We start from the raw sequence: 27,498 nt of genomic DNA on the forward strand, positions 1-27,498 counted from the left end.
TCCTCCAACTCCTACTCCAGGGCATGTTCGATCGTAAAAGAAGACCACAAAACTGAGTGTGGAACCAGAGGGGGGCAGCCGAAAACAATGCCTGAGAGGAGAGGGTCGGCTATCGCCGCCGTCAGACTGTCTGGCAGGTTTCACACCGAAACGGAGATCGGCAGACCGGGGGACCTGCCTCCTTCGATTGCAGCCGAAGCAGCAGCAGCACCACCAGCTCTATAAATCACAGACGTGGGACGGACGGCAGGAGCAGAGCTCAACGAGTATATAGCTCACGTTTTCCTTTTCTCCTCTCCTTCGGACCATCTCTACCTTTCCGACTCCTCCCCCAGCTCTACCTCTGCGGGCACAGCAGCTGGTGCTGTGATCCCACCAACTGTTGCTTTGGTTTTTGTTTTTTGTTTTAGATGTTTGGTGAGGCAGCCTCTTGAGATGTACAAAGGAACATAAATTTCACACTCGCACACACATTGCGGCATGCCTTCTCACCTCTCTGCTTGTACGAGAGTTTGTGTGCGAGTGTTTGTGTGTGTGTGTGTGTGTGTGTGTGTGTGTGTTTGTGTGTGTGCCTTTATGCTGCTGCACTCTGCTGTCCAGTCTCGGGCGCGGGGCTGTGTCAGGGGAGGAAACACACTAAAAGGCAAAAGCAAAGTAAAAGATAAGATATGGCGGAGACAGAGACACGCCAGACATTGTGGCGACATTGTCGATTTTCAATGCGGCGGCGGTGGCGGCGCTGCACGCCACCAGACCGATCCTCTCTCTCACACACACATGCATACACATGTACATTCATATGCGGCAGCGGTACGGCAGGTCTCTCTCTCTCTCGCTCTCTTTGTGGCCAGTTTAGGCCTCAGCAGTATCGTATCGGCCGGCCCGGCTATATTCTGCTTCGGCGACTGCGTCGGCAACGGTGGCTACTCTACTCCTCAACAGCTTGGTGGATTGGATGCCAGTCGCAGTCGACAGAAAACTTTGAGACCGTTTGGTTGGTTGGTTTTGGTTCTTCAGTTCGTTTTTTGATTATTTTCGGACGGTTTTTGAAATTTCACGAAACAACGGCAAAATCATACATATAAAGCAGAAATCCATTATATAAACAAGATCTACAACACCTTAATGCACGTACACACATGCACACGTGCAATATATATGTACATATACGTTCACGTATGTAGGTGTAGAAACAGTTACTATAAATAGCCAACGGAAATCGATAAATAAATAAAGCGCTAAAGTAAAAGTTCTATCTCCTCCTCCACACCATACACCATACACCCACACACCCACAACAAGAGAAGAAATTCTAATTGCGACTTTGCAAAAAAAAAGTTTGACGGTGAAATAAATGCATATTTGAATATTTGAGTATAATGCCGATCCTCAGTCATTTTTGGCTCTAACTGTGAACACGAACACACAAACACTTTGCCGCAAAAAAAAAAGAGTTAAAACAATTAAAATTGCTTGCACTGAGATGTTTGCGCGATGTTTATTCCTGACCTTGTTCGTGGCGGTCATGGCGGCGGCCGGCAAGAGTGACGATCAGTCCAAGGAGCGGCGACTGGAGCAGACAGTAAGTGTTTAATAAAAAGATAAAACATAACATACCTATCGTAGTATAGTACCGACTAGTATCGATATCCTGACTAATGGTTGAGTGGATCGATCATTGCCAAAAGCTTTGCTTTAAGTCCTGGCTGCACTTCCATTCCGCTAAGGCATACAAATGATCAGCACTTCGTAATCCCAAGAAAACACTTGAATATTCCAGGTATTAAAAGTGCCTCTTCGGCTGGGGCTTGTCCAAAAGGCAGACAAAGAAGAAGCTGCCACCGATGCTGCTGCTTCCATCTTCAACTACAGCTTGTGACTTCTACCACTTCTACCTAACCTGCTGCCGCCGCGCTGTCTGCCAACTTCGTCTTGGCCGGGAGTTTGCCGGCCCAGGTCCGACCCGCCCCGCCCCGCCCCGCACCCCCACCTCTTCTGTGTCTCTCCATCATTTTTGTTTTTGTTTCATCTGCCCGACGTACGAACGAGTTTCGTTTCGTGTGGCTCGTTCAGCGAAAAGCCAGAGGAGAACAAAAAAGAACAGAAAACGGTCAGAAGCGTTTTCGAATTGGAGTTGGTGTCGGTGTTGGCCAGACCCAGACCCAGGCCCAGACCCAGGCAGAGCAGAGGTTTCTTTTTTGGCAATGCCACTAAGCTGCCTGATGATGACAAAGTGTGAAGAAGTATTTAAAGTGTTATTCTTGCCGTTGGGATCACTTTTCACATCGCTCCTCATACGAGCCCTCGGTGCTCTACGTCTCCTTCTCCCGCTCGAGCGAGCGTGAGAACTGTCAGTCAATAATTTTGTCGTTATCTCGGTAACAATCCTTGAGCTGTCTCCATTTATAATTTGTGGCCCTGTGCGAGAGACAGGGTGCCCCGGCCGTGGCATCAACAGCAGCCCAAGCAGTGGCAGCCCAGTGGCATAGGACACAGTGACTTGGATTCCCAATCCAGGCACGTTTTTGGGATAACGCCCTATTTATAAAAAGCAAATAATAATATGCAAAGGAATGCCATTTGCATTTCCAATTAGACATTCTCATGTCATTGGCGCCGACTTCGACTGTGATCGATGGCATTCCGTGTCAAGTACGCCTCCCCAAGTCGCCCCTCCCCCCCAACCAAGCCCAACAGATGCCACACACTCACACACACACACTACTAAACATACACTATATTTCGAAGAACGGACATCGGATCTGCTGATTGCAGCAATACGATGGCATACGAGTATTCTGGCCCGCTCCCCATTCGTCCGATATCTGTCTGCACCTCTGTACAAATGTATGTACATACATACATATGTATCTGGGAGTCGAAAATCACCTGCGCACTCCGATTACCGGCGAGCGCGTGCTGAAAGCACACAATTTGGATTCTAAATGTTTACAGACATTCTATTATTTTTGGTGCATATACTATGCACAGAAATATGTACTACATATGTACATACATGTATGTATTTGGGCAACAAGATAACACTGGGGCAGGTATTACGAGTATGTTCATTTCTCATAAAGGCTTATGGCTTCTGGTATTTAACAACATCAAATTTACCTTTGGGTTTCAAAATCGGTCTTATGAATGATCCCAAAAACATTGTTGGTTGATCTACAGTTCTATCATTTACAGAAGTCAATATTGATATTTGTTTAGAAAAGATGAATCGAAACCCATTGTAAACCTTTTTAATTGGATTTTGTTGACATTTTCAAACATACCCAGACCCAAGTTGTGTTTAAGTAAAGAAATGTTTGAACAAAATGTATCTAGAAGTATTCTCCCGCCGCGTGATAGGTTATTTTTCGGGGTATGCGGCATAGGCGCTGGTTGAACCATCCTTAGTATATGAGTATTCGGTGCGAGCCACTTATTCGGGCTCGAAGTTTGTCGGACTCCACTGATCAGCAGGCAAAGCATAAAAGGCGCCTCGTCCATACACCTGTAAGGTCATGCAGTGTTCGCGATTATCCTGCGATGTGAGCGACTACATATCTCTCTCATAGGCCTATCTCGGAGTTCCAAATTACCGTTTTGGCCCACCGAGCGATGGGTGTGCCGGCTGCGTATCTCCACTCAGACATTCAGACTCCGCAAATGGACACTGCTAAGGTGTAAGATGGCATCGACAATGGGCTGCTAGATGCTGTGGTCAACATCAAGTCGGTTACTGGGGTCAATTCTTACCCAATGCAGCAGATTCGATTTCGCAGGCTTCACGGGTCAGGTGGTTAAATGCAGAGGATTATTCTGCTCCGGCCGGGTGTGGGCCTGTGCTCAGCCTGTAGGATCTAGGCGGATGCTAGTGCCACAAAAAGAAAACGAAACAACAGCTGGAGTATGACGATGGTATACTCCTAATCTCCTATACTTTTAATAACCATTCTGATTAGAGCTTTGTCTAAGGAAAATCCATTAATTCGTTATAATATGGAAAAGAAATTAAAAAAAAAACATCAACAATTTGTAAGCTTATTTTTGTACAAAGGGTTATTCCATGGAGGGAATCAGGTTATCAGGAGGATATCAGCAGAATCAAGATTGATGCGGTGCTTGAATGCCGTCAGAAATCGCAACTTTTCTGGGCTGCTTAGTAATTGACCTTTGATTAGAAAATGTGAATCGAAACCTCTGTTCGTATTGTATTGTAAATTTACTATGTAGATCCACTTTCGCTTTCGGCATTTGCAATTCCCTCAATTAGTATCGTATCCTAATATCTTATCCAAAACATATTTCAGATATTGGATAATAACAGCAAAATCTAATTAATGTCCAAATGGACGTGGGCTGGCCGAACAAATTGGCGACAAAAGGCGCTGCAGTGGCAATATTAAGTGCTACGCAATTGTGTTGGGGTCCCCCGTCCCCCCACATTTATTTTTTAATGATTAATATACCATATACATTTGTACATATGTACATAAATATATGCATACATATGTATATACATATGTAGATATGATTTTGTGGGCTAAACAAGAATTCGCGCACTCAGCAGCAGCCGTGCCGGCACGGCCCAGGCATCCCAGGCAGCCAGTTGGTCGACACGACACTCGACAACATCCAAGCGACAACGAAAGCGACAGGCCGCCATAATTTCGGTGCTGATTTTTGGGTTTCGCATGGCTTTTTGCACATTGCTCTCGTATTTGCGATGCCATTCAAGTTATGGGCCTGACAACTTTGATTTTCATATTAGCCATGTCGCGTGTATACGCCCCTGTTGCCGCTGCTGCCCCTGCTGCCCCTTCTGCCGGGCCAGGCGGGCAGTCACTGTTCGCCATTCCGTATGCAAGTCAGAGTCGAGCGGCCAGACGCTTGGCGACTTGGCCATAAATGCGATAAATCATTTTACGCGTGTTTGATTCTATTTAAGCGTGTCTCCCCGAGCGGGGAGAGTGGCAATGGTATTGGGAGGGAGCGGTAGACAAATGCTTCACATTCACAGTTGACACCTCTTCCTTGGTCCTTCCAGCTGAAACTGTCTGCGTGCGCCGCCAAGCTGGGCGAGTGCGATGAGAGCGAGGGTCCTGTCTGCGGCACCGATGGCCAGACCTATCACACGCGCTGTCACCTGCTCCGGGTGCAGTGCAGCGGCCATCCGGTGAGCCTCAAGTACCGTGGTTCGTGCAACGGTAAGCGATGAGCGACGTGCCGCATGTTCTGCTCCGATTCTAACGTTTGCTTTGCCCGATTGCAGGCTGCCTGGAGGCTGCCCAATACGCGCGTCGCCAGCAGGCACGCGATCCCAAGTATTTTGTGCCGCGCTGTCGCAAGGACGGAAACTATGCTGCCAGGCAGTGCTACGGAGAGGCTGGATGCTGGTGCAGTGACAGCATGGGCCGTCCAATTGAGGACACCTCCACCTCGTCGCGCCGCAGAAAGCCCAAGTGCCGGGCCTACAGGCGCAACCGTCGCCGCTTGCCCACGCGGCAGATCAGCTACGATGAAGACTCTGCCAGAGGCAGTGCTGAAGCAAGCAGCAGTGGGAGCGGAACAGCTGCTCATCGTCAATGTGGCAAGGCGGATCGCACGGCTTTCAACAGGAATCTGATCGAGGTGTTCCGCAGCGAGTACTTGCGCTTTGGCCCCAAAGAGACCCACTCGGACGCCGTCATCTTGGACTGGAAGTTTACCAGGCTGGATGCGGATGGCAACCAGTTGCTGGACAGGCAAGAAGTACGCGAGCTGAAGAAGCTCCTCAAGCGGGTGAGTTTGCTGTTTATGTGCCCTGTAGACGCCAGGTCAGCCTACAAATGTACACCCACTTTAATACAAAACCAAACCCATACATATTGCTGCTTTGTATGCGAACAGGCGGTGAAGCCGCGACGCTGTGGACGTGCTTTTGGCAAGTACTGTGATGTCGTCAACAAAGACGACAACCTGTCCCGCATCGAGTGGAGTCTTTGCCTGTTCAAAGATTCGCATAATCGTAAGTAAAGCTATTAATTCATTTTCCCCAGTTTTTGCACTCGAAACTAACAAAAGATTTTGATACATATCGATTATTATCTTAAATAAAACTTTAACCCAGGGAGCGGAGGATAATTACTAACTTCCATCAACATACATAATAATCACATCTGGTATCTGTGTGTTGTCTTGTCTGTATCCAGGTAGTGGCGCAGTTGATGTCCCCAATGGCAGCTTAGCCACGGCACCGCCACACGACATGCACTATCATATTCACACCACAAATTCGAATAGCAACAACCACGATCATACCAACACCAATATCATCGGCAGCAGCAGTCCGCACTCGTACTCGGAGGATCTGGGCGTTGGAAGCGAGGACAATGATGAGAACTACGACGATGGTGCGACCGGGTATGGCAATGGGAACGGCGAGGATGAGGACGAATCGGACGCCTCGAGCATGCACCATTCACGCACATCTCTGAACTATCCGTCACTAATTAGTACGTACATACATAAACGCCTCTGTTGTGTCTTGGGTGCAGAGCACTAACCAAAATTAGTAACATTCATATCCATTTGGCATGTATCCAAAGGGCAGAATAGAATGTATGTTAATGCCCATATCTTGACAGTGCTGAACTCAAAGACGCCGGAATCGACAAACACCGAGAATGAGGGCGAGTCCAACTGCTGGGTGGATCAGGCGGTGGCACTGGAGGAACAAGGCGTAAGCTCCACCTCATCTCTCTCTTTAAAAGTGTAAATATTCAAATGGAAATCCTCTGATTTGTATTCCACAGCACGGTGGCAAGAGCAGGTTCTATGTGCCCGAGTGCATGCCCGATGGACGCTATCAGCGAATCCAGTGCTACAGCTCCACCCCATACTGCTGGTGTGTGAACGAGGACACGGGCAAAAACATTCCGGGCACTTGGGTAAAGAACAAGCCGCCCCAGTGCGATGAGGACATCGTCGTGCGACCCATGAAGGGATGCACTGAGCCGCGCAAAACGCAGTTCCTCAAGGAGCTCAAGGCATACCTCAACACGCAGCTCTCTCTGCCCAGCAGTCCAACGAGGTAGGATTAGTGGCGGAACCCTGTTTTATCAAATCATATTAATAGAATTTTGAACAGCACCAACTCGACCATGTGGAAAACGGAAGACGAACGGATTGCCACGCTGAGCTTTGTGTATCTGGATAAGAACAAAAACAAGTCGTGGGAGCGCAGAGAATGGAAAGTGTTCCGGGATCTGGTCACCAGTGCCAGGTGAGCACCATCTTGATAATTCTATCAAAATCACATTTGTGCTTTATTAACAATCCACGTAATCTCCCGCAGCAATTTACGGAGATGTGGCAAGAAGATGCCGCGCTACTGTGATGTGAATGGTGATAAGAAGATCTCGTTGGCCGAGTGGCTCAATTGCCTGCAATCCTCCCCACGGGCGCAGAGTGCCACCACAGCTAAGCCGGCACAGTCAAGTGAGTAGAAATCTGAGAGGCTTGAAGAATGACTGATAGTGATTCTTGGCTCCGTTCCAGATGAGACAGCCAATCCGAAACGCCAGGGATTAAATCCGCTGGAGAAATATCTTAAAGATTAGTTTGGGAGAATGGTTTTTGTTCTTTTTGCTGCTACTGCTACTCATTAGATGTCGTCGTGCCATGCCACACACCCACACATCAACACACACCCTACACCCTAAACCCTACACCCTACACCAACACACAGACACATTCCTAGCATATAGATTCTACGATTTACAAGTGTATGTTACTAATTCTTAATTAGTATTGTAAATATTGACATAAATGCTTAAGTTAAACGTAAGGTTTTTGGTAAATCAGGACATGGACTTGGATTTTATCCGGATCCGGGTTTTATTAGCGCAGCTTTTCCACGAGACGATCGCAGTTGACCAGGCGCAGGAGCAGCTTCGCGACATACGATAGCAGCAGTAGCACCAGCGTGGTCACCTCCATGATGACAAAATGCGATATGGAAGAGCCGATGTCCATCCAGGAGCCCTGATTGCGCACCAGGAACAGGAAGTTTAGACCCATTATGTCGCAAATGATCAGTAGGCAGATGAAGATTCTCTGCTCCTGCTCACGTGCACACTCGCAGTGGGTATAGACAATGGACAAGTTCAGCACCACCGGCAGGAGCAGCTTCAGCAGCACCAGGCCCATGATGATGAATGGCAAGAAGGTGCTAAGAAAGCAACGCGCAATGTTGGGATCAAACGAACTGATCGATGCAATGTTTCCGCTGCCAAAGAGCGAAAAGAATGTATAGAGTAGAATGGTAAATGCCAGGCGCAGAACCGATTTCTCTGAGCTCCGGGAGCTCTGGGCGGCAAGCGATAGGCTCAGTTCCATGGTGAGTAGCTGCACGAAGACGGATTCGTATGAGGTGCAAAGAAGGGCATAGAGTGAGCCCAAATTGAAGCAGATCTGGGCCAGACGCGCCTCCAGTTTTGACTCACTGTTGAATAGAATGGAGGCAAAGGCGTAGATCAGAAACATCCAACTGGCCAGGTGAAGTGCAATGGGAACCCCAATTTGGTTTGAATGAAGATGCACACAGATGAAGGTGTTCACCAGGACCAGAGCGTTGCAGTATTTGGTGTGAGTGGTAAACCGGAGGCGCCGCTCCTTGCACCACAAAGCATTCACGACTATGAGCACAATGCCAGCTAGAACTAGATACCAGTTCTGGTAACCCACTGACGGAGGCAGAAGGGGGAAACAGGCAAGGATAATGACCAGCGCCAGCCAGGTGTAGAACTCTCGGGAGTTAGGCACGAAGTTTCTCCAATTGTTATAGAATCCAAAGGCTACGAAACACAGCGAGATCAGACGTCGCTCAAAGAAGGTAAACACCATCAGCTCAGCGCATACAATAATCAACAACAGTTGCGACGCTGAAGTCATCCGGGCAGTTACTCCAGGCTGACTGCTGGGCACCGATGCTGACGTGGATCCACACGCTTTGGGCTTCAATGCCATCATCCATACAGGCATCGGAAGCAACAAATAGAATGCAATTGCGATCGGCGCTCGCTGCGCCACGAGGAAGAATAGCAACAAGAACATGGAAACATCCAATGTTATTCTGCATACTTTTTCTTGCTTTTCAAGCATTATCTGGAGTTTCCCTGCCGTGTTCCTGGACAGCAATCGATACAGGTAGAATATCCAACCAAGGAAGGTGGCCGTAGTGCTTAGCAGTAAGCAATTGCGATAGTACCCGTGGTAGTAGTCAATTCCCTTCAGAGTTAGCTCCATTACGACATTGCTCCTGGCCAAAGATTTCGCATATGCTCTTTCCGTGCGAAGCTTAACTATCAGCTGCTTGTACGTATTTATATCTGCCGGCGACAGCTGATCGAAATTGTTCAGAAAGTCAGCGAAGAACCCTTGCCTGTGCTGCTCCAGCAGCTTTTCGTATTGAGCTAGCAACTGGAGAGCATTGCTGTGAGCAGCCATGGCCTCGTACTCCTCACTCACAGCCATGTAGCCGGTCGGCAGGGTCCCAAAATTGTTCATTGGAGGAGGCAGGCCTACCAGTGCGGACATCAGTGGTGTCAGTTGTGCCTGCTCCAGCTCGTGGAGCGGTAACTGGAGGCCGTCATCGTTGGCCACAAATTTGCGGGCTCCCACAGTGGAAGCGATACGGGAAACTCCTGCGCCCCAGAGCATGAAGGGTGTTTCGGTTTCATGTGGGGCGCCAGATCCATGTGAGCCTAGAAATGATAAATCCTATATTATGTGTATATTAATGAGTTTTAGCTTGCAAACCTGAATCAGTCATGCCGTGGTCGGAAGTCAGCAAGTAGACTGTTTTCTTATCAGGAAAGACATTATCAAATTCATTGTAAATTTGCCAGATGCCATGCTCCGTAAAGTTTAGATTTTCTAGGAAAAGCGGTGTTCCCGGCTTGTGGACGTGACCGGCCGTATCGAGGCCCAGCAAATGCATGAAGAAAACAACCGGTTGGTATTTGCGCAACTCATCCTTCTTTCGGTTAAGGAGAAACCGCACTTGCCTGAACACCCATTCGTCCAGCTTGTAGGTTTTGTGCTTTCCCGAGAAGTCCATATCATGAGAGTATGCATCGAAGTACATTCGGGGGTCGTTCACGCCGGCCAGCTTTTGGAATATATTTAGAATGTCTGGAGCTCCCCAGGAATAGCTGTGACCACTGCGATTGAGCACCGTGTCAAAGTCAATGGGATTCTCCTTCCAGCCTTTCAACACTGCCGATGGATCCTCGTAGAGGCCGGCTAGCAAAGCTATGTGACCCGGTCGGGACTCGGTGGGCACACGCGTGCGAGATATTCCAACCAAGCCTTCGCGCATGAATATCTCCCGCAGATGCGGCACATGCCGGCAATTGTCTTCGAAAAACGAAGCGGCACGGAGTCCATCTGTGACAATCAGAACCAAACGATTCGCCGGGGCTTCCAGTCCGTATCCAATAAATGGTGTCTGTGGCTTCAGACCATTGATAACGGGGGATCGAAAGTATATCACAAATATCGAGCCCAGAAGCAGTACATGGACCACCAAGGCGTAAACAATCCACATTATTCGTATTGTACAAATTTAAATCATAACTAAAATCAGCTGATGTGAAACAACGCGCTAGGGTATTTTTCGATACATTTTAATCGAGTGCAATGATAACTATTCGATTCTTTTTGGAGAAATTGTACAGAATAGAACGTTATCAAACCTTAACGGTCAGTAAAACAAAGAAATGTTTATATATTTTATTAAAAAGAATTTTCATTTAATTTAGAACTAGCTCAGACTTGCCGGTAAACGATTGCAATCAGGCCCAGCAGCAGCTGTGCGACCCAGGACAGCAGAACAATAATCAGCGTAATTAACCCCATGATGTAGAAATTAATTATTGAAGCCCCCATATCTTTCCAGGATCCCCGATTGCGCACCAGGAACAGGAAGTTCAGTCCCATTATGTTGCAAATGAACAATATGCAGATGAAGATTCTCTTCTCCCTCTGACGGGCATACTCGCAGTGCGTATAAAAAATGGACATGTTTAGCAGCACCGGCAGGGAGTGCTTCAACAGAACAAGACCCATGGTGATATACGGCGCATACTGCCAGAGGAAGCAGCGCCCACTGTTGGAATCAAACAGATTGTCGACCGATTCAAAAGATTCCATGCCAAAGAATGAGAATAGTGTATACAGGAGAATGCTGAAGGCCACACGTGGAACTGATTTGGCCGAGTTCGTAGCGGCGAGCGATAGGCTCAGTTCCATGGTGAGCAGCTGCACGAAGACCGATTCGTATGAGGTGGAAAGCAGAGCATGGAGCGATCCCAGATTAAAGCAGATTTGGTCCAGACGCTGCTCAAAATTCGACTCCTTGTTCATTAGAATTGAGACAAAGGCATAGATCAAGAAAGACCAGCTGGCTAGGTATAGCAAGATGGGTATGTCGTATTCCTCTGAGTCAAAATACGCACAGATGATGGTGTTCAACAGGATCAGGGCATTACAGTACTTGGTGTGATAACTGTAACTGAAGCGCCGCTTCTTGGACCAAAATGCTCTTAGAAATACTAGCACAATGCCAGACAGAAAAAGATACCAATTTTGGTAACCCTCTGACAGCGGCAGAAGGGGGAAACAGGCAAGGATAATGACCAGCGCCAGCCAGGTGTAGAACTCGCGGGAGTTAGGCACGAAGTTTCTCCAATTGTTATAGAATCCAAAGGCTACGAAACACAGCGAGATCAGACGTCGCTCAAAGAAGGTAAACACCATCAGCTCAGCGCATACAATAATCAACAACAGTTGCGACGCTGAAGTCATCCGGGCAGTTACTCCAGGCTGACTGCTGGGCACCGATGCTGACGTGGATCCACACGCTTTGGGCTTCAATGCCATCATCCATACAGGCATCGGAAGCAACAAATAGAATGCAATTGCGATCGGCGCTCGCTGCGCCACGAGGAAGAATAGCAACAAGAACATGGAAACATCCAATGTTATTCTGCACACTTTTTCTTGCTTTTCAAGCATTATCTGGAGTTTCCCTGCCGTGTTCCTGGACAGCAATCGATACAGGTAGAATATCCAACCAAGGAAGGTGGCCGTAGTGCTTAGCAGTAAGCAATTGCGATAGTACCCGTGGTAGTAGTCAATTCCCTTCAGAGTAAGCTCCATAACGACATTGCTCCTGGCCAAAGATTCCGAATAGGCCTTTCTGGTGTGAAGATTCAATATCAGCTTCTTATATGATTTGATTTCTGCCGGCGACAGCTGATCGAAATTGTTCAGAAAGTCAGCGAAGAACCCTTCCCTGTGCTGCTCCAGCAGCTTTTCGTATTGAGCTAGCAACTGGAGAGCATTGCTGTGAGCAGCCATGGCCTCGTACTCCTCACTCACAGCCATGTAGCCGGTCGGCAGTGTCCCAAAATTGTTCATCGGAGGAGGCAGGCCTAACAGTGCGGACATCAGTGGTGTCAGTTGTGCCTGTTCCAGCTCGTGGAGCGGTAACTGGAGGCCGTCATCGTTGGCCACAAATTTGCGGGCTCCCCCAGTGGAAGCGATACGGGAAACTCCTGCGCCCCAGAGCATGAAGGGTGTTTCGATTTCATGTGCTGTGCCAGAACCATGGATGCCTAAGCAGAGCAATGTTTTAATGGTATTCGAATAAATCGGTTATTTTGGTTTATCTCAAACCTGTGTCTGTCATGCCGTGGTCGGAGGTCAACAAGTAAACTGTATTCTTATCCGGGAAGGTTTCCTCGAATTTCCGGTACATCTCCCAAATGCCACGCTCCGTAATGTTAAGACTTTTTTGGAAAAGGATCGTTCCTGGTTTGTGGACATGTCCGGCCCTGTCGGAGCTCATCAAATGTAAGAAGAATACTACCGTGCTGAAGGTGTTCCACTTGTTTTTAATGCGATCAAGGAGTGCGCTTACTTGGCTAAACACCCATTCGTCCAGTCTGTAGGTGGCCCATCTTGCCGTTTCATACACATCGTCATTGAAGGGATGGAAGTGCACGCCGCCTCCGCGCTTGGTTACCTTCTTAAATACGTCCATTATGTTCGGACATCCCCAGGAAAAACTGTAGCCACTGCGATTGAGCACCGAGTCAAAGTCAATGGGATTCCCTTTCCAGCCTTTGAAAACTGCCGATGGATCCTCGTAGAAGCCCGCTAGCAATGCTATGTGACCTGGTCGAGATTCCGTGGGAGCACGCGTGCGAGATATTCCAACCAACCCTTCGCGCATAAATATCTCCCGCAGATGCGGCACATGCCGGCAATTGTCTTCGAAAAACGAAGCGGCACGGAGTCCATCAGTAGCAAACAGAACCAAGCGAGTCGCCGGAGGATTCAAATCGTATGCAAGTAGAGGTGTCTGTGGCTGTAGGCCCTTGATGACGGTCGAACGAAAGTTGATCACAAGTATCGAGCCCAGGAGAAGTACGTGGACCAGAAATGCGTAAAATATCCACATTGTGTTAAAAATGTATGCTCTCTGTATATTTCCAAAGTTCAAGTGCGATAAGTGAGCGAAGCTATTGAGTACCCAGCCTACTGTAATCGAACAGCAAGCGATAGGTATATCGATGTTGGTAACGGTTAACCCATTAACGACCAACGGGGTACTCAAATACAGTTCACGAAAATAAAGAAACTTTAATTATTTTAGCACAATTCAGGTGAAAGATATCGGGGAAATAATGATTGTAGAGAAAGAGGAAGGTTGGATCCACAAGAATAATTTACAAAACAATAATAATTTCCGTGGTTGAACTCAAGCTGTTCACCTGTTTAAATAGAGGGGGGTTAAGTGGGCTAAGTTCGTTTTTTCATCTGTTGATAAAAATGGCTTGGGCGGCACGTTTATACACAAGTTTTCGTTTATTTTCTAAAAATGCCGTGAACTGCAACGCCATCGGAGGCAAGAGTCTGGTGGACGGCGTGGCTATTACAAAAAATGGCAAAACAATAGTTGCCTGGCATCCAGAAACAGCCTTCCCCTACGAACACTCAAAGCCGCTGCCCAAAGTTGTGGAAGCGCAAACCTCTGCGGTGATCAAGGAAACTGCACTGAAGACGGCGATGCAGGGATTCAAGAGGAAGCATCCTGAAGTGGCACGCTACGAGCTGTCGAAATTGACACACACCACAAAGCACCGTTGGTTCCCACGTGCTCGCGACAAGAAGGCCAAGAAGACGCCCATGGATAGGCCATACCTGTAAACTGGGTGCATTGCATAATAAATTCGTTTACGTTTTAATCCATGCGCTGTCTCTTTATGAATACATTTAACAAATCAGAAATGGGAATGTCTGCCGACGTCTGGGCCTGCTGCGGGGCTGTATTGTTTCGGTGTTGTGGAAATGTGGGCATCATGCGTGGGTCACAGGCTGCAAGTGGACAGATTTACTCTATCATTTAGATCATTCATTCTATTGCTGATTAGCTTACCCTGTGGCGGATCAATGAAGTACTTGCTGTTCAAACACTCTTCGGCTGTGGCTCGAGTATTGGGGTTGTAGATGAACAATATGTTGAGGAGATTTCTGCCCGCCTGTGCGATTGCACTGAATTTGGTTTTTAGATTGTTGTACGGCTGCTGGCTCAATGTGAAGTTTTGCACGGCCGGTAGCTCTGAAAAACCTGGCCAGATGGACTCTGATGGCGCTCCAAGCAGATCAATTATCATATCCAGCTGGGCTATCTCTGAGCTTCCAGGCAGCATTGGTTTTCCCAGTAGTAACTCGCCAAGTATGCAGCCAAACGACCACATGTCCACGGCTGTGGTATGTGTTTTGCATCCGAGTAGTAGCTCCGGGGCGCGATACCACAGGGTCACCATTTGCGGTGTCATTGGTTTGGGGGGATTGCTATACATGCGTGCCAGGCCAAAGTCAGCTGTAAGAGCGAAAAAGATTAGCTTGGAAACTAGAAATAGCGCTCGCTTTACTTGCCTAACTTGATGCACCCATCGTCCGTCATCAGCAGGTTTGAAACTTTTAAATCGCGATGGATTATATACCGATCGTGAATATATTTAAGGGCTCGCAGTACCTGCAACGTAATACACTTGACCTCAGACTCGGTGAACGGTTGGGCCATGTTGTCCAGTACGGAGGCTAGGTCTTGCTCACAGAAATCCATGACAAGGAATATGCTGTCTAAGCTCTTGCCCACGACAACTTCCCGCAGGCGGACGATATTTTCGTGCTTGAGTTGCTTTAGTATCATTATTTCACGCAATCCGCTCACCGGGAGGCCATCCTTCTCCTGGTCCATGCGCACCTTCTTCAGGGCCACAACTTCGTTGTTCCGAGTGTCACGAGCTCGATCTGGGAGAAATCATGTTGGTTTATTCGGTTTGATGCGGTTTTAGGCTGACTTACAAACAATGCCATAGCTGCCTTCACCCACGCGGTTTAGCTTCTCGAACTCGGCGACGGGTCGGCAGCGTCCATACTAATTATAGAAAAAAGTATATAAATCACGAATATATTTCTTTGAGCAGTCTTCGACTGCCTGATAAATTTACCAAATTCTGCTCTGGGATCGGCATGGGGGTTCCACTGTTCTTCAGCGATATAAGAAATCCCTTGCGTGTGATGGGCGCCTGGGGATCGGGAGCCGGGTTGGCTTCCAATTCATTTGACGTCAAGCTGGACGACATTTTTAACAATTATTTTGTTTATACCGGGTTTATACCCGGCATTCTTAATGGAAAAAAACGAGCTTAACCCACTGAACCCCCCTCTATTTATGCAAAATTTAAGTTAAACCACGGAAAATAGCACAGTTTGTAAATTATTACTGTAGAGCCATCCATTGTCTTTACTTTAAAAAAAATTGGCGCTGATATTTTTCACTTGAACTGCGCTAAAAGTCTTCAAGTTTTATAATATTTGTGGAGTGTATTTCGTACCCACTGGTCTACAATAGGTTAAGCTATGGATAAAATCGACTAGATAATTCGATAACTTTTAAGAACATCTAGGGGAAAGAACAAAAATTGCGCGCCAATTAAATGAATTCAAATTTGTTCTTTGAAGTTTGCTACAATTTTACCGCATGTTAAATAATGAAAAACCATGTCGTAGTTTCGTAATAGTTACTAATTCAAGCAAAAACAAAACGGTTAGAAAATTGAGCACGATTCAAGAAAGTGAAATTGCACCAGTTTAAAGAAATTTCGTTAGATAAAATGCATGCTTCAAGCATTAAAAAAGCATAGCTTCCAGTTCGTCATCACTGTATACGCATGTGTTAAACTCTTCGCGTAAATCCACAACAACAAGGCACTATCAATTATCACCCTGAACTAGGAGTCGAGCGCCGATCGTCTCTCTGCCGGTGGTATATAAACGTTAACCCCCAGTCGAGGTGCATCATTCAGTATTCAGTTCTGCAGCAACAGTGTTCCAGTGACATACAAAAGCCCAAAGGATATAAGCTTGTTATCTACACACACATCCCATCTATTCTATCATCATGCAGAAGAATACAATTTGGTATGCGGCTGTGCTGCTTGTGCTCTACCTCACCCTAGTCTTCTGCGAGGAAACAGAGGAAAGCGCTGATCCTCCGGCCGCCTTGGATAACCAAACGGAGAGCTGGGAGAGTCTAGGCCGGGAACTGATGGAATTCGAGGGACGCACCCGTCGGCATCGTCACCACATGTTTTGGTGTAAGTAGAGCTCGGTTATGGTTATCCAATCGAGAGATCCAGATGTGTTCAGCGGGTCATTTATACAAAAATTAGCACTAAAAAGTTACAATTCTGATCACTTGGGATCATCAGCATAATAATAATCGGGAGTGTACACATGAACACACATGCCAATTTGACACTTTCTTTGGAAAGTTTCTCCCCATCCCAAACCAGACGCATCTTTCCCAATTGGACGATCACGAATCGTTCCGTTCATTTAACACTTTTCACTTTCAATCGGGGCACAGATATTGTTTAATGGATTGCCGTAGATCACGTTCCCCCTCGCTCTCATTTAGTTGTAGAACTTCTGGTAAAAGTTTTCCTGCCATGATGCAACGAGAAATTATTTAATCTTGATTGATCCCGCTTCTTCCAGACCGCCATCTCTGGCCCTTGGCCATTGCTTACTTTATCAAGGTGAAAGTGGTGATCGTTTCGTTCTTCGTTGGAAGCGCTATTTACTTGGGTCTGCGCTACTTCTGGCCCCATGCCAAATGCAACCAGGAGATCATCCTGGATCATCCGTGAGTTGTGTAGTCCTATTGTAAACTAATAATAATTTCCATAATTCCTTGATTTAGTCCTGCGTCGTACAGTCATCACGATCACATTCCCTACTCCCTCGATCACGATCATTCGGAGCACTACGATGCGCCGACATCCTTTGACTCTAGCTCTGGATCTAGCTTTGAACCATACTCCGGTTACAGCAGCTATGCCGCCTCGGACATAGTCTCTGATGTCCATGGCGACTATCATAGTGACACTCCGACGGGTCCTTCCGATCTGCATCGTCGTGGTAAGCGCAGTGCTTCTGAGCAGCCGGAAATTGAGATTGAGGATGATGAGCAGGAACAAGAACAGGTAGAAATTGTGGACGAGGAGATTTCCGAGAGCGTGGCCCGTCAAATGCCCGCTGAAGAGCAGTGAGTATAGCAGTTGAGGAGATGCCTTATGAAATGAAACCAAACTTGGTAACCTCTCGATTAGGATTGCGGACTTCATGTTCGCCTTCTTGGGCCTCGACTCCAAGGCTTGTCGCCGTCGCTTCGTCTGCGAAATGGAGTTCCGATCAAAGCTGAACCCCTTGACCAGCATGGCCTTCCGCATTGTGGGACGCGGCTTCTTCGAGAAGTATACCAATTCGCGCAATCCCGAGGCCAGGGCCAACAGCTTCAGCGAATGCGCGGCCGTGAATCCCGAGTGCATATTCGTCGAGACTGGCGAGCCTTCAGAAGCCGAGGGCCAGCAGGAAGAGGAGCAGGCGGCCACCGAGCCCAGCAGCTTGGACTCCCAGAACGAGATCAACCTGCAGGCTGAGCGGCGAAATGCCAAGCTGCGCAATCGCCGCGGCGATCGTATGCTAAGCTCAATTGCCGAGCACATTCTGATGCAGTAGTCCGGATCGTAGATCGGAGTGATGTTGGAGCGATGTGTTCAATTAATCTATTTATTGTATTTATTTATTTTAGCTATAAGAGTGAAGAACGTACCCAGAATGGAAACACAAAATAAACTTGCCTCATCTACATATGAAAACAGAACTAGAAATCTCCATGAGTCAAGAGTTACACAGGGGAAAAAAACAAAACCAAATGAATACCTTGAAATGTGACTAAATTGATGATCGACTAAGGAGAGAACGCAGCAATCAGGACTAAATCTTCTTAGTCTTTTTCTTTTTGATGGCATTTATCTGCTCCGCCAATTGTTCGATCTCTCGCTGGCTCTCTCTCGGCTCGTTCTTGCGCACTTGAGTCTTGATCTTGTGGCGCTGGGAGAGATCAGACGCCAGATCGTTGAGCTTGCCCCACACAAAGGCGAGGAAGTTGGTGGCCAAATCCTGCTTGAAGAAGGCAATCGCCACGAGGGCAATGAGAACCAGCGCGGAGATCGAGTTCTGATTCAGATCTGTCTCGGCTGCTCGCACCTCAGGCTTGAAGTCCAGCTGGATGAACACTGAACCCCTGTCGGCCACAAAGCTGGTCGATGGCAGCTTATAGGTGTACGTCTTGTCCGACAGCGTCGACTGCAGCTCCACAAAATAGCTCTTGCCGTCGAGGGGAATTCGCGGAAGGAATATAGTCATGCCTGGATTCAGGCGGGCCTTGGGATTCACTGGTGTGCCCACGCGCTGCGAGAACACCGGAGAGTCGGAGTTGCCACGACGATACATTACAATGCGCAGAGTCTTGTAGTGATCGTTGAGAGTGGCCGTCACACGGGCCGTGATGTCCACAATCTTCAGAGGACTCATGGCCACCAGATTGATGTCGCGCACGTCTTGATGGCCCACGCTGACCTCGTGCTCGTTGGGAAGAGATCGCTCTACTCTCTCGTTGTCGGGCACCACGCGAACTGAGTACTTGCAGCCAGGCTGAAGGCCACGGATGCGATACTGTCCATTGGACTCACTCGTGGCCTCCTCCTGCTGGCTGTGACAGCTCTCATCGGCGGTGGCCTTTACATTAACCTCGGCAAAGGGCTGGCCATTAAGCGAAGTAATGGTGCCAAAGATGGAGTAGGCAAAGCGTTTCCCACTGTGGAAAAACAACATTGTTCAGCAAGGTATAGACTCCAGCTGAAACAAGAAGACTCACATGAGGGTGACTTGATTGGTCTCCCCATCCTTTATATCGATCATCTTGGAGTTCGGCTCGAACTTGTACTCCTTCATCATGGGTCGCAGATAGTATTGCGAGGGCGACAGCGAGTGGAAGTTGATGGCACCATCCTCTCCAGTCACAAGGTTCTTGCGATAGCTCTCCCCACCGCTCAGCGACAGCAAGACACCGCCCAAGAGCTGACCCGCCTCGTCCTTCACAATTACGGAAATCTCGCACAGCTTGTGGGCACTGAACGATGCCGACTGACGATTGTATTCGCTGAACACGTACGACTCCTTCTCCGCCTTCAGATCGAAGGCCATGCCCGCATCGATGGGGTTAAACTTGAACTCGCCAGTCACGGCGGTGAGTGTCTCGATGTCCTTCAGCGCGGGGTGCTCGGGGAAGGACAGGGTTATCTTGGCATTCTTAATCGCCGGTACCACCTTGCCGCGCAATATCAGACCCCTAGTAGCCACAAAGTTGAAGGCAATGTCAACACAGTCGCTGCCGCCCACGATATCCTGGTGCTGTGGCGCAAAAAGCATCACATCGCTCACGGGTGTAATGTGGAGGACTTCCTCAGGCTTTAGATAGGTGTCGTAGCGGTAGGCGTACTTGCCATCTACCTTGTGCGACTCGGCCGTGGGCGTGATGGTCTCTTTGCCCAGTTTCTCTGATTCGAGAAGCAACTTGATGGAGTCAGCCGTTGGCTCCGTGGATAACACGCGAATGCCAGTCTTGTGGGCAACCGCATTGATGATCAGCGTCTGAAGTTGTTCTGGCTCTGGGGTGATAAACTTTGAAGGCAAAGATTCATCGTAAGTATGGCAGCCCTCAAGCTTGAAGTCGTAGCTGCCGTATTTCGACACACAGAAGGTGTTCACGCCGGATAGAATTTTCAGCGTTTCCGATGGTGCCTTTGCTTCCGTGGGTCCTGTAACGTGGGTATACCTCATCTGAATAGGGGAGAATGAACAGAACACTTAGCTTGCTTTGTGGATTTTAGGAATTATCTTTTAAAATCACTAACCAATGCCCGATGGCTGGAGATGATGGACACTTCGTAGCCCTTGTGAATGAACGGCGGTGCGTCCTCCTCGGCGGATGCAACGTTCAGGAAGACGCGCGTCGATTCATAGCAGAGATTTCCTTGGGGTATTGTCAGCTCGTACGGGCCGGGCAGCATGTCCTTAAATACAAATTTTCCACCTGGAAAGAATTCCAACAATAGTCAGCAGAGATACAGAGCCTTAAAGTCAGCACTTACGATGAGCCTTGGCTTTCCATTTGTTTGTCGTTGGCTGTCCGGTGGCGTCGAGAGCCTGGAGCGTGACCTCGGCCCCGGTGCATGTGCCCGTGGCATCCGGCAGACACTGCAGCTCTCCGCGAATTTTGGCACGAAGCTGTGAGAAGGTAATGCCATTGATGGGCTCCCCCTTGACCTCGGTCTGCTGCTGCACGGGGAAGAATTGAACGCCACTGGCCTTGTCCGCATCCGTGGTGAGAACCTCTATGCTGAACTTACCGACAGGAAGAAAGGCGCACCAGCTACCGCTTCCCGCCTGTGTTTTAGTCGTTGTGTGGAAGGTGGAGCCGAGCTTCGTGAGACCCACTGCATAGGAATTCGTAGACACTACTTTGCCGCACACTTCGTAAGCGGAGGGCACAATCGTCGGCAGCTCAACCGTGTTTATCTGGACCTTGACCTGCAATGGAGCAAACTGCAGCTGTGGCGATTCAACTTCTATGTTGATGGTCCCCGCTTTGATATTCTGCAACGTGTAGCTACCCTGGTCATCTGTTTCGGCCACCTTCTTGCCATTTAGCTTGACAATGGCCGATTTGAGTGGCGCGCCACCGGCAGAGCCCAAAACGCGGCCCGAGATGGTGAATCCAGTAATCTTAAACTCTTCTTTCAGCTGCAGCGTATCCTTGCCCACTTCCACTTCCAGGAAATCGGGATTAAGGTGAAGTTTTAGCTTGGTGTTCTCGTTAATGGCCTGCAACAGGTATTTGCCAGAGGGTACGTTCTTGAATGTATATTCGCCAGATTTATCAATGAGGGTGTAGCAAGAGGCGGCAGACTCGTACTCGCTCCTGCCACTATTTGAAGCTGCGACAGAGGACTTGTCGCATTTTGGCACCAGAGCTTGCTGATAATTACAAAAGTCAGATTAATGATTCGATTGATTAGGCTTCATACACTCGACTTACTCCCTTTTTTTTGAACAAAGCCACGCCTAAGCTGCCAGGGAGTTGAGCACTTGTATCAAAGCGGCCATTGATATCGAAACCAGACACCACCAGAGAGTTTTCCGGCAGCTCTGTGTTGCCACTGACAACCACGACATCGTGCTCCGCCTTGGAGAAGTGCCACTTCGAGTGCGTGGCCTTAATTACATATTTTCCAGGGATGATGGGGGTGAACGAGAAGATGCCATTGATGTCTGTCTTTGTGCGCCTCACTTCGCCCTGTTCAGACTGAAGTTCTACATCTACATCACGTGCTCCGCCGCCAGTGGCCAGGCCCACTTTGCCGGTTATGCCGAAGCCCTTAAACACAAAGTTCACGTCTTTGCCCTGACTGCACACGTCATTCTTTCCATCGAAATTCAGTTCAACGTGCTCCGGCTCGAAGCTCCAGCCGGGCGGCGGGGATATGCTTAGCAGGTAGTCACCCTTATCATAAATGGGCAGGAAATAATAACCATTTGACGGCGAGCAATCAGTCTTATCCTTTAGCGAGCCTTGTTTCGTCAATCTGTGGTATCCGAAGTTGAAAGAATATGGCGGGTGAGCATTAATTTATTATTTAATTAGTGCCAGCACCGCACCATGCGCACAATCTTATCAGCGGGCAACGAAGTTTTCGGGAACTTACAGTTTGATCTCTACTTTGGAAAAGTCAATATCGGCATGGCTTTTTATAAAGCCGCCACAGCCTACCACTTCATTGGACTGTGCGTTTATTTCACCTAATAATTTAATTGATAAAATTAAAATAACGCCGGAAAAAAACCTCATTTTGACTTAGAGGTGCAAGCCCATCGATAGTACGATCTATATATCGAATTCGAATAGCATAAATGTTATCGGCATTTACCAACACTACCGACTCTATTTGTTTTGGCTATAACAGATAGTTTATTTAGCCATTAAACAATACAAATCTGGCTTGACGACTTGCTTCAATTCATTGCTGCAGAAGTGTGTATTTAAGTAAATTATTTAACACAAAGGAAGGGGTGACAATGCAGTTGTACTCCAAAACAGCTGACAACTGATAACAAGCAGAAGATAGAAAGAATAAGAAAACTACCCCCGTAAAGATCCCAGGGAAAGGGCGCGGGTTTGTCGAAAGCTGTGGCGGTTGGTTTCCTGCCTCATTCGCGACGTGCACTCGCTCCGGAATAGATTTCCCGAATACAACAAATCACGACGCTGCTGCGACACGAGCACCAACAAATGACTCTGTGGGAGCTGAAAATATTGATATAACCTGCACCCTCCTACCCGCCCGCCGACTATGGATTGGTAGCGTTGCACATTGCGAAATTCAAGCTATTCGTCATCGCCATCGTAGAGGAAATCCCCCGTCAGAATGGCATTAGCCAGCGCCGCAGCCGCCTTGCTCAAGGCTTCCCAGACGCCGCTGCAGCAGCTGCTGGAGGACATCAACTTCCAGCGCACCAAGGAGATGCGGCAGCTGCTCAAAGATGGTGCGTGTCCTGACTCCTGTATCCTTAACCACTTTCATTTCTTCTTCGTATTGAGAAAATTTGTCTACATTTGCACATTATCGATTTGTCAGCGCAACCCCTAAGGGAGAGTATGTCTCTGTGTCTGCCTTTTGTCTGTACCTACAACTGGCTGTGTGTCAGTGTGTGTTCCGCTCCACTTTTTTTTTTTGGCCCACAGTTTGTTTTCCTTTATGTAAGCGGCGTGTCCTTTTTTGATTGCGGGGGGTGGTGGGTGTCATTCCCAACAGCTGTTCACCTGTCGGGCAGCTCCCTAGTGAAATGCGTAGGAACATACAACTGATTTTTGATAATGTTGCAGATGGCGGCTTTGTGGTGCTCCAGGGCACAACCTACTGGACGGATCTCTTTGTGCGCCACTTCCTCTTCCAAACAGAACCCGAGCATAGCATCGATTCGGACGATTTGCTCTTCTTCGTGCGAAAGAAACACGTGAAGAGCTCTTCACGCCACATGCCAAAATATGAGGTGAGTCCAGCAGGTGGACCTCTTCTCTGACCCTCCTTTTAAATACTGTTTCCCTATCCTCTTAAGACTGAGGTAGAGGTATTCCGCAAGGACTCGCGCAAACTGCCCATTGGCGATCCCGATGTGGACTGGGAGGAAACGGTCTATCTCAACATGGTCATTCACCAGTTTGATTACACCCTGACGCTGGCCATTTGCACCCGAACGTCGCCCAAGGAGCTGCAGGTACTACGCAGGCACTCTCAGCGCGTCTACGCCAGTCCTAGCCGAAGGAAGATGGACACCAAGGGGGAGGGCGAGGAGATAACGTATCCACACATCTGTTTCATGGTGGACAACTTCGACGAGGTGTTCAGCGACATACTGGTGCGCGATGGCGAGATGGTGTGCGTTGAGCTGGTGGCCAACGATAAGGATGGGTCAGTTCAGGGCGTAATCTTCCTGGGATCCATACGCTACGATGCCCTAAAGAAGGTGTACGATGCCAGGGTTAGTTTGAAAGCCACAAAAACATAACCATCTTGTAATTTCCTGTTCGTTTCATTCTGCAGCAATCGAGTCTCAGCTCAAAGGTGGCTCAGCGCATGTCCTTTGGGCTGTTCAGCAGCGGAGCCGGAGTGCAGACACGCTGCGAGTTTGTCCGCATGAAGGGACCTCAGGGAAAGGGTCATGCCGAGATGGCCGTGACCAAGCCAAAGGGATCCGGCGTGGAGACCCCCACAAGCGAGCCGGGCTTCTGTGCCACAGACATGTGGGACGAGTGGGAGGAGGAGAACGATGACTACTGCACCTACCGTCACCAACGCCGGCTCAGCGACCCCAGCGCTAATCTGAACAACTTCTCGCGCTACGGCTGGCGTACAAAGAATGCCAACGCCCAGGATATGGTGGGCAGCGGCACCAGCTCCAATGTCGGCGCAAAGGCACGCTCCGAAAACGAAGGCTTGGACTCGCTGGCCAGCGAGGTATCGGAGATCGAGGCCGGTGATCTGCGCGACGGTTAGTCCCAATCCAAACTATTTTCTTATTTTTTCTATTCATTTGAGCATTTCTTAGTTGCATGCTTTCCACATTCACATTCGTATTTGTACGTGTGCCGCCTTGCACTCATTGCCGTAGTTTTTGCCGCTTCTTCTGCCTGCTCCTTTCCTTTCCGTTCCGTTCTGTTTATTCTTGAGTTGTTCCTCGTAATGTGTTGTGGTTCCATCGATGATTTTCCTTTACCTATTTCCAATTATCAAATTTATATATATACTTTAATCTACCTCCAAGCGACGCCAGAGTATATATATAAAGAACACCCTGACATTGCCGAGAAAGCAGGACAAATAATACACAAGGACAACCCAAAATTATTTCGTTATACCCGTTACCCTGATTTCCTGAATACCTTTTCCGTTTCTTTCGTTTCAATGTACACACACGAGAGGGAAAAGTTTGTCAAGAATAAATGAGAATGGAAATGGATAAACATTCGAGAACTTTCCCCCCTTGAGAGAATGTTCTTAGAGATAGAATAGCTTTTCATTGACCCCAATTCTTCCTGTGGTGGTGAACCGTTTCATTCCTGTCATCAAGCTCCACAAAACACTCGATCCCCTAGAATATCTACATATGTCGCCCCTTTCTGGTTTATTATTTAACTGCTTTCTGTTGCCAATTATTTGTAAGTTGCTTGGGCCGATCCTCGGTTGTACATGTGTGTCGATGTATCAATGCTTATAAACGCAAAAACCGATCTATATCTACTTGTAGATCAGCAACGTCCTGCTTTCTCGGCCTCCGCGGCAAAACTGCACTCGAATCCGAAGTGCTCCGATACGCTCGCTCCCGCAACGAGTGAGCTAGACAAGGGGCCGACACACGAATCTCCAGGTTGTGGTGACGGTGACTGTGCAGCTGCAGCGGCAGCTGTTCCAGCTGTTACTCCACCACCCCTAAGTGCTGCCGTTGAGGTGACTGTGGCCAGCGATCAATCCGGCACGAGCACGACCACGGGCTGCAACTGCTTTGGCGGCAAAAAGTGTAAGAAGCGCTGGGCATCGTCCAAGACCTCAGACACCCCGGAGATGTCCGAGATGTACTGTCCCAGATGCGAGGATCCGTCCAATGAGACGCCTGCCTGTCTCAGCAAGATGCCGGACAAGCGACAGTCTCGTCTTAAGCCAAAGACCAGTATTTTGAGTGTGGAGAGCGAACTGCTGGTGGACAAGCGAAGCAGCCTGAGACTGCCCGCCGACAGCAAACGCAAGCCACTGGGCGGAAGCATCACAAGAAGCGCCTCACTCAGTGCAGCCGATCGCAGAACGAGTCTGCCGGTAGCCACCAAGAAGATAATTACCCCAAGACTGCGCCCTGCTAAGGCTAAGGATCAGGACAAGGGCAAAGACAAAGAGAAAGATAAGAACAAGGAGAACGACAAGAAGTCTTCTAACCAGAAATCCAACGGATCGACGACTAATTTCCTGTCCAAGATGTCGCCCAAGCGGCTACGACAAGGCAAGGATAAGGACAAGGAAATTGACAAGGGCAAGACCAAATCGAACGCTCCATCGAAGGCAGAGGCTGGAAACAATAACAATGCAAAAACGCCAAATTCAACAGCTCCTGCAAAGACGGAGGAGTATGAAATAGCCGACGATGCCACTTCCTTGAATGGCAGCAAATCTGAGGGCACCGGGGCACCCAAGATGGCCGTCATGAGCGAGAGCGAAAGCAAGCTGATGATCAGCGTGCGAGGTCGCGAAGAGCTGCCTGTGGTGGAGTCAGAGTCACCCAAGACACCCTCGCAACGCTTCGAGAAGTTTGTCCTCGTACCTGTCGAACCGGAAAACCATCCACTGCAGCCGGCTAGTCCGTCCGGCAACGTGAACGATAACGATGAGCTGGCAGACACTGTCGTCTCGCCCACGGAGGTCACACCGATGCTGGACGTGGCCAATGGCAACCAGGAGTCTAGTGCCACCTTACCACGCACTTCCAAGCAGGCGCACAGTAGCAAGATGTTACACCTGGTGCCCAAGCGCCGCACCCCGGACGGCACTAATATTTACTACTGGTGCGATGTGCCCAAGAAGACCCTAAAAGGTCATTGCAAAGGATTCCTTTTTATATTCCTTTAACTCAAATGCATGCCAGTAGCCTCATTTGCTTCCGATTTAGACAGAAACTGATGTTATGTGTGCGTTTTTCTACTTTTAGAGCTCGACGATGGCGCCTACAATCCGCTGTGGACCAGTCGCGGCTTTACGCAGTCCTTTCATTTCTGGAAAGAGAATCGACGTCAGCAGTCGACGCCGCTGAATGCATTCCTCACCTATGTGACACTGCCCTGGTGGAGCATTGCGAAGGGTAAGACCGAAGGCACAATCCCATCAGTTCCGTGTCTCTCATTGAAACACTCTATTGCAGATCTGCTGGATCATCGGGAGACGCCCATTCTGACCTTTTAGTATTACATTCATTTGCGATTGTGATTTGCCTTTATGCTTTATAGTTCTCTTATCCCGTACATATATGTATTCTTTATTCGATCGAGTGCCCCAGTCGTGTGATCAGTTATCAGTTAACTCGTTGTGCTGTCTCCCAATCGCGTATTTCAGTTTATTTATCAGTTTATTCGCTTCGCTCACGACGAACGTTGAGTTTCCTAAGCGCATTGTAGTCGATGCAGGCCAACCAACAAATTTATAAACTATATACAAGTATGAGGACGACAATGAAAAATGTTACCGGGAATATAGTAGATATGTAATTGTAATATTATTTGTAAATTTTACCACAAAATATATATATGTACTAATAGAAAACGGACATGACGGAGCGTACCTATATTAAAGGAGCGAAGTAGCCGAAACCCTCACCCAATAGTAGTCTTAATCAGAAAGCGCGAGATCACCGGAGTGACATCCGGCTTCGGGCTGC

The 27,498-nt window shown here is 48.3% G+C and overlaps 8 protein-coding genes across 13 annotated transcripts; 4 read left to right on the top strand and 4 right to left on the bottom strand.

The window, feature by feature from the left end:
- Nucleotides 1-984: 984 nt before the first annotated feature.
- On the top strand, nucleotides 985-7,817 carry LOC6590039 (SPARC-related modular calcium-binding protein 2). Of its 4 annotated transcripts, XM_026985725.1 has the most exons (10): nucleotides 985-1,582; nucleotides 5,042-5,201; nucleotides 5,267-5,775; nucleotides 5,884-6,001; nucleotides 6,186-6,488; nucleotides 6,621-6,715; nucleotides 6,789-7,066; nucleotides 7,124-7,258; nucleotides 7,331-7,473; nucleotides 7,534-7,817. In XM_026985725.1, exons 1-10 carry the CDS (start codon nucleotides 1,484-1,486, stop codon nucleotides 7,593-7,595), a joined length of 1,902 nt encoding a protein of 633 aa, XP_026841526.1. In that variant the 5' UTR covers nucleotides 985-1,483; the 3' UTR covers nucleotides 7,596-7,817. The 4 variants fall into 4 exon arrangements, with proteins under 4 accessions (XP_026841526.1, XP_026841522.1, XP_026841523.1 ...); XM_026985721.1 differs by lacking the exons at nucleotides 985-1,582; nucleotides 5,042-5,201; nucleotides 5,267-5,775; nucleotides 5,884-6,001 and having other exon boundaries at nucleotides 6,103-6,488; nucleotides 6,582-6,715; nucleotides 7,112-7,258; XM_026985722.1 differs by lacking the exons at nucleotides 985-1,582; nucleotides 5,042-5,201; nucleotides 5,267-5,775; nucleotides 5,884-6,001 and having other exon boundaries at nucleotides 6,103-6,488; nucleotides 6,582-6,715.
- On the bottom strand, nucleotides 7,762-10,585 carry LOC6590147 (GPI ethanolamine phosphate transferase 1). Its single transcript, XM_026985726.1, has 2 exons — nucleotides 9,796-10,585; nucleotides 7,762-9,740 (listed from the first exon to the last, which is right to left on the bottom strand). Exons 1-2 carry the CDS (start codon nucleotides 10,583-10,585, stop codon nucleotides 7,876-7,878), a joined length of 2,655 nt encoding a protein of 884 aa, XP_026841527.1. The 3' UTR covers nucleotides 7,762-7,875.
- A 221-nt stretch (nucleotides 10,586-10,806) lies between these two features.
- On the bottom strand, nucleotides 10,807-13,504 carry LOC113565027 (GPI ethanolamine phosphate transferase 1-like). Its single transcript, XM_026984812.1, has 2 exons — nucleotides 12,718-13,504; nucleotides 10,807-12,656 (listed from the first exon to the last, which is right to left on the bottom strand). The coding sequence occupies exons 1-2, from the start codon at nucleotides 13,502-13,504 to the stop codon at nucleotides 10,807-10,809; spliced, it is 2,637 nt and encodes an 878-aa protein (XP_026840613.1).
- Nucleotides 13,505-13,875: 371 nt separating this feature from the next.
- On the top strand, nucleotides 13,876-14,295 carry LOC6590148 (39S ribosomal protein L42, mitochondrial). Its single transcript, XM_002016279.2, has one exon. It carries the CDS (start codon nucleotides 13,876-13,878, stop codon nucleotides 14,251-14,253), a length of 378 nt encoding a protein of 125 aa, XP_002016315.1. The 3' UTR covers nucleotides 14,254-14,295.
- Nucleotides 14,272-15,713, bottom strand: LOC6590149 (cyclin-dependent kinase 10). The gene is made up of 5 exons (XM_002016280.2): nucleotides 15,564-15,713; nucleotides 15,418-15,490; nucleotides 14,986-15,363; nucleotides 14,483-14,929; nucleotides 14,272-14,421 (listed from the first exon to the last, which is right to left on the bottom strand). The coding sequence occupies exons 1-5, from the start codon at nucleotides 15,696-15,698 to the stop codon at nucleotides 14,288-14,290; spliced, it is 1,167 nt and encodes a 388-aa protein (XP_002016316.1). The 5' UTR covers nucleotides 15,699-15,713; the 3' UTR covers nucleotides 14,272-14,287.
- Nucleotides 15,714-16,516: 803 nt separating this feature from the next.
- On the top strand, nucleotides 16,517-18,138 carry LOC6590150. The gene is made up of 4 exons (XM_002016281.1): nucleotides 16,517-16,712; nucleotides 17,116-17,263; nucleotides 17,321-17,665; nucleotides 17,730-18,138. Exons 1-4 carry the CDS (start codon nucleotides 16,517-16,519, stop codon nucleotides 18,136-18,138), a joined length of 1,098 nt encoding a protein of 365 aa, XP_002016317.1.
- A 37-nt stretch (nucleotides 18,139-18,175) lies between these two features.
- Nucleotides 18,176-22,372, bottom strand: LOC6590151 (nodal modulator 2). Its single transcript, XM_002016282.2, has 6 exons — nucleotides 22,230-22,372; nucleotides 21,563-22,109; nucleotides 20,616-21,501; nucleotides 20,379-20,557; nucleotides 19,340-20,304; nucleotides 18,176-19,279 (listed from the first exon to the last, which is right to left on the bottom strand). The coding sequence occupies exons 1-6, from the start codon at nucleotides 22,370-22,372 to the stop codon at nucleotides 18,397-18,399; spliced, it is 3,603 nt and encodes a 1,200-aa protein (XP_002016318.1). The 3' UTR covers nucleotides 18,176-18,396.
- A 197-nt stretch (nucleotides 22,373-22,569) lies between these two features.
- LOC6590152 (uncharacterized protein KIAA0930 homolog) lies at nucleotides 22,570-27,457 on the top strand. Of its 3 annotated transcripts, XR_003408491.1 has the most exons (8): nucleotides 22,570-23,067; nucleotides 23,408-23,574; nucleotides 23,641-24,063; nucleotides 24,126-24,573; nucleotides 25,330-26,661; nucleotides 26,776-26,925; nucleotides 26,986-27,278; nucleotides 27,380-27,457. XR_003408491.1 is itself a non-coding variant. In XM_002016283.2 (7 exons), exons 1-7 carry the CDS (start codon nucleotides 22,950-22,952, stop codon nucleotides 27,024-27,026), a joined length of 2,679 nt encoding a protein of 892 aa, XP_002016319.1. In that variant the 5' UTR covers nucleotides 22,570-22,949; the 3' UTR covers nucleotides 27,027-27,367. The 3 variants fall into 3 exon arrangements, 2 of the variants coding, with proteins under 2 accessions (XP_002016319.1, XP_026842211.1); XM_002016283.2 differs by lacking the exon at nucleotides 27,380-27,457 and having other exon boundaries at nucleotides 26,986-27,367; XM_026986410.1 differs by lacking the exons at nucleotides 25,330-26,661; nucleotides 27,380-27,457 and having other exon boundaries at nucleotides 26,986-27,367.
- The last annotated feature ends 41 nt before the right edge of the window (nucleotides 27,458-27,498 follow it).

This window comes from Drosophila persimilis, unplaced genomic scaffold, assembly GCF_003286085.1.
Source record: "Drosophila persimilis strain 14011-0111.01,24,50 unplaced genomic scaffold, DperRS2 tig00000002-arrow-pilon, whole genome shotgun sequence".
NCBI lineage: Eukaryota > Metazoa > Arthropoda > Insecta > Diptera > Drosophilidae > Drosophila > Drosophila persimilis.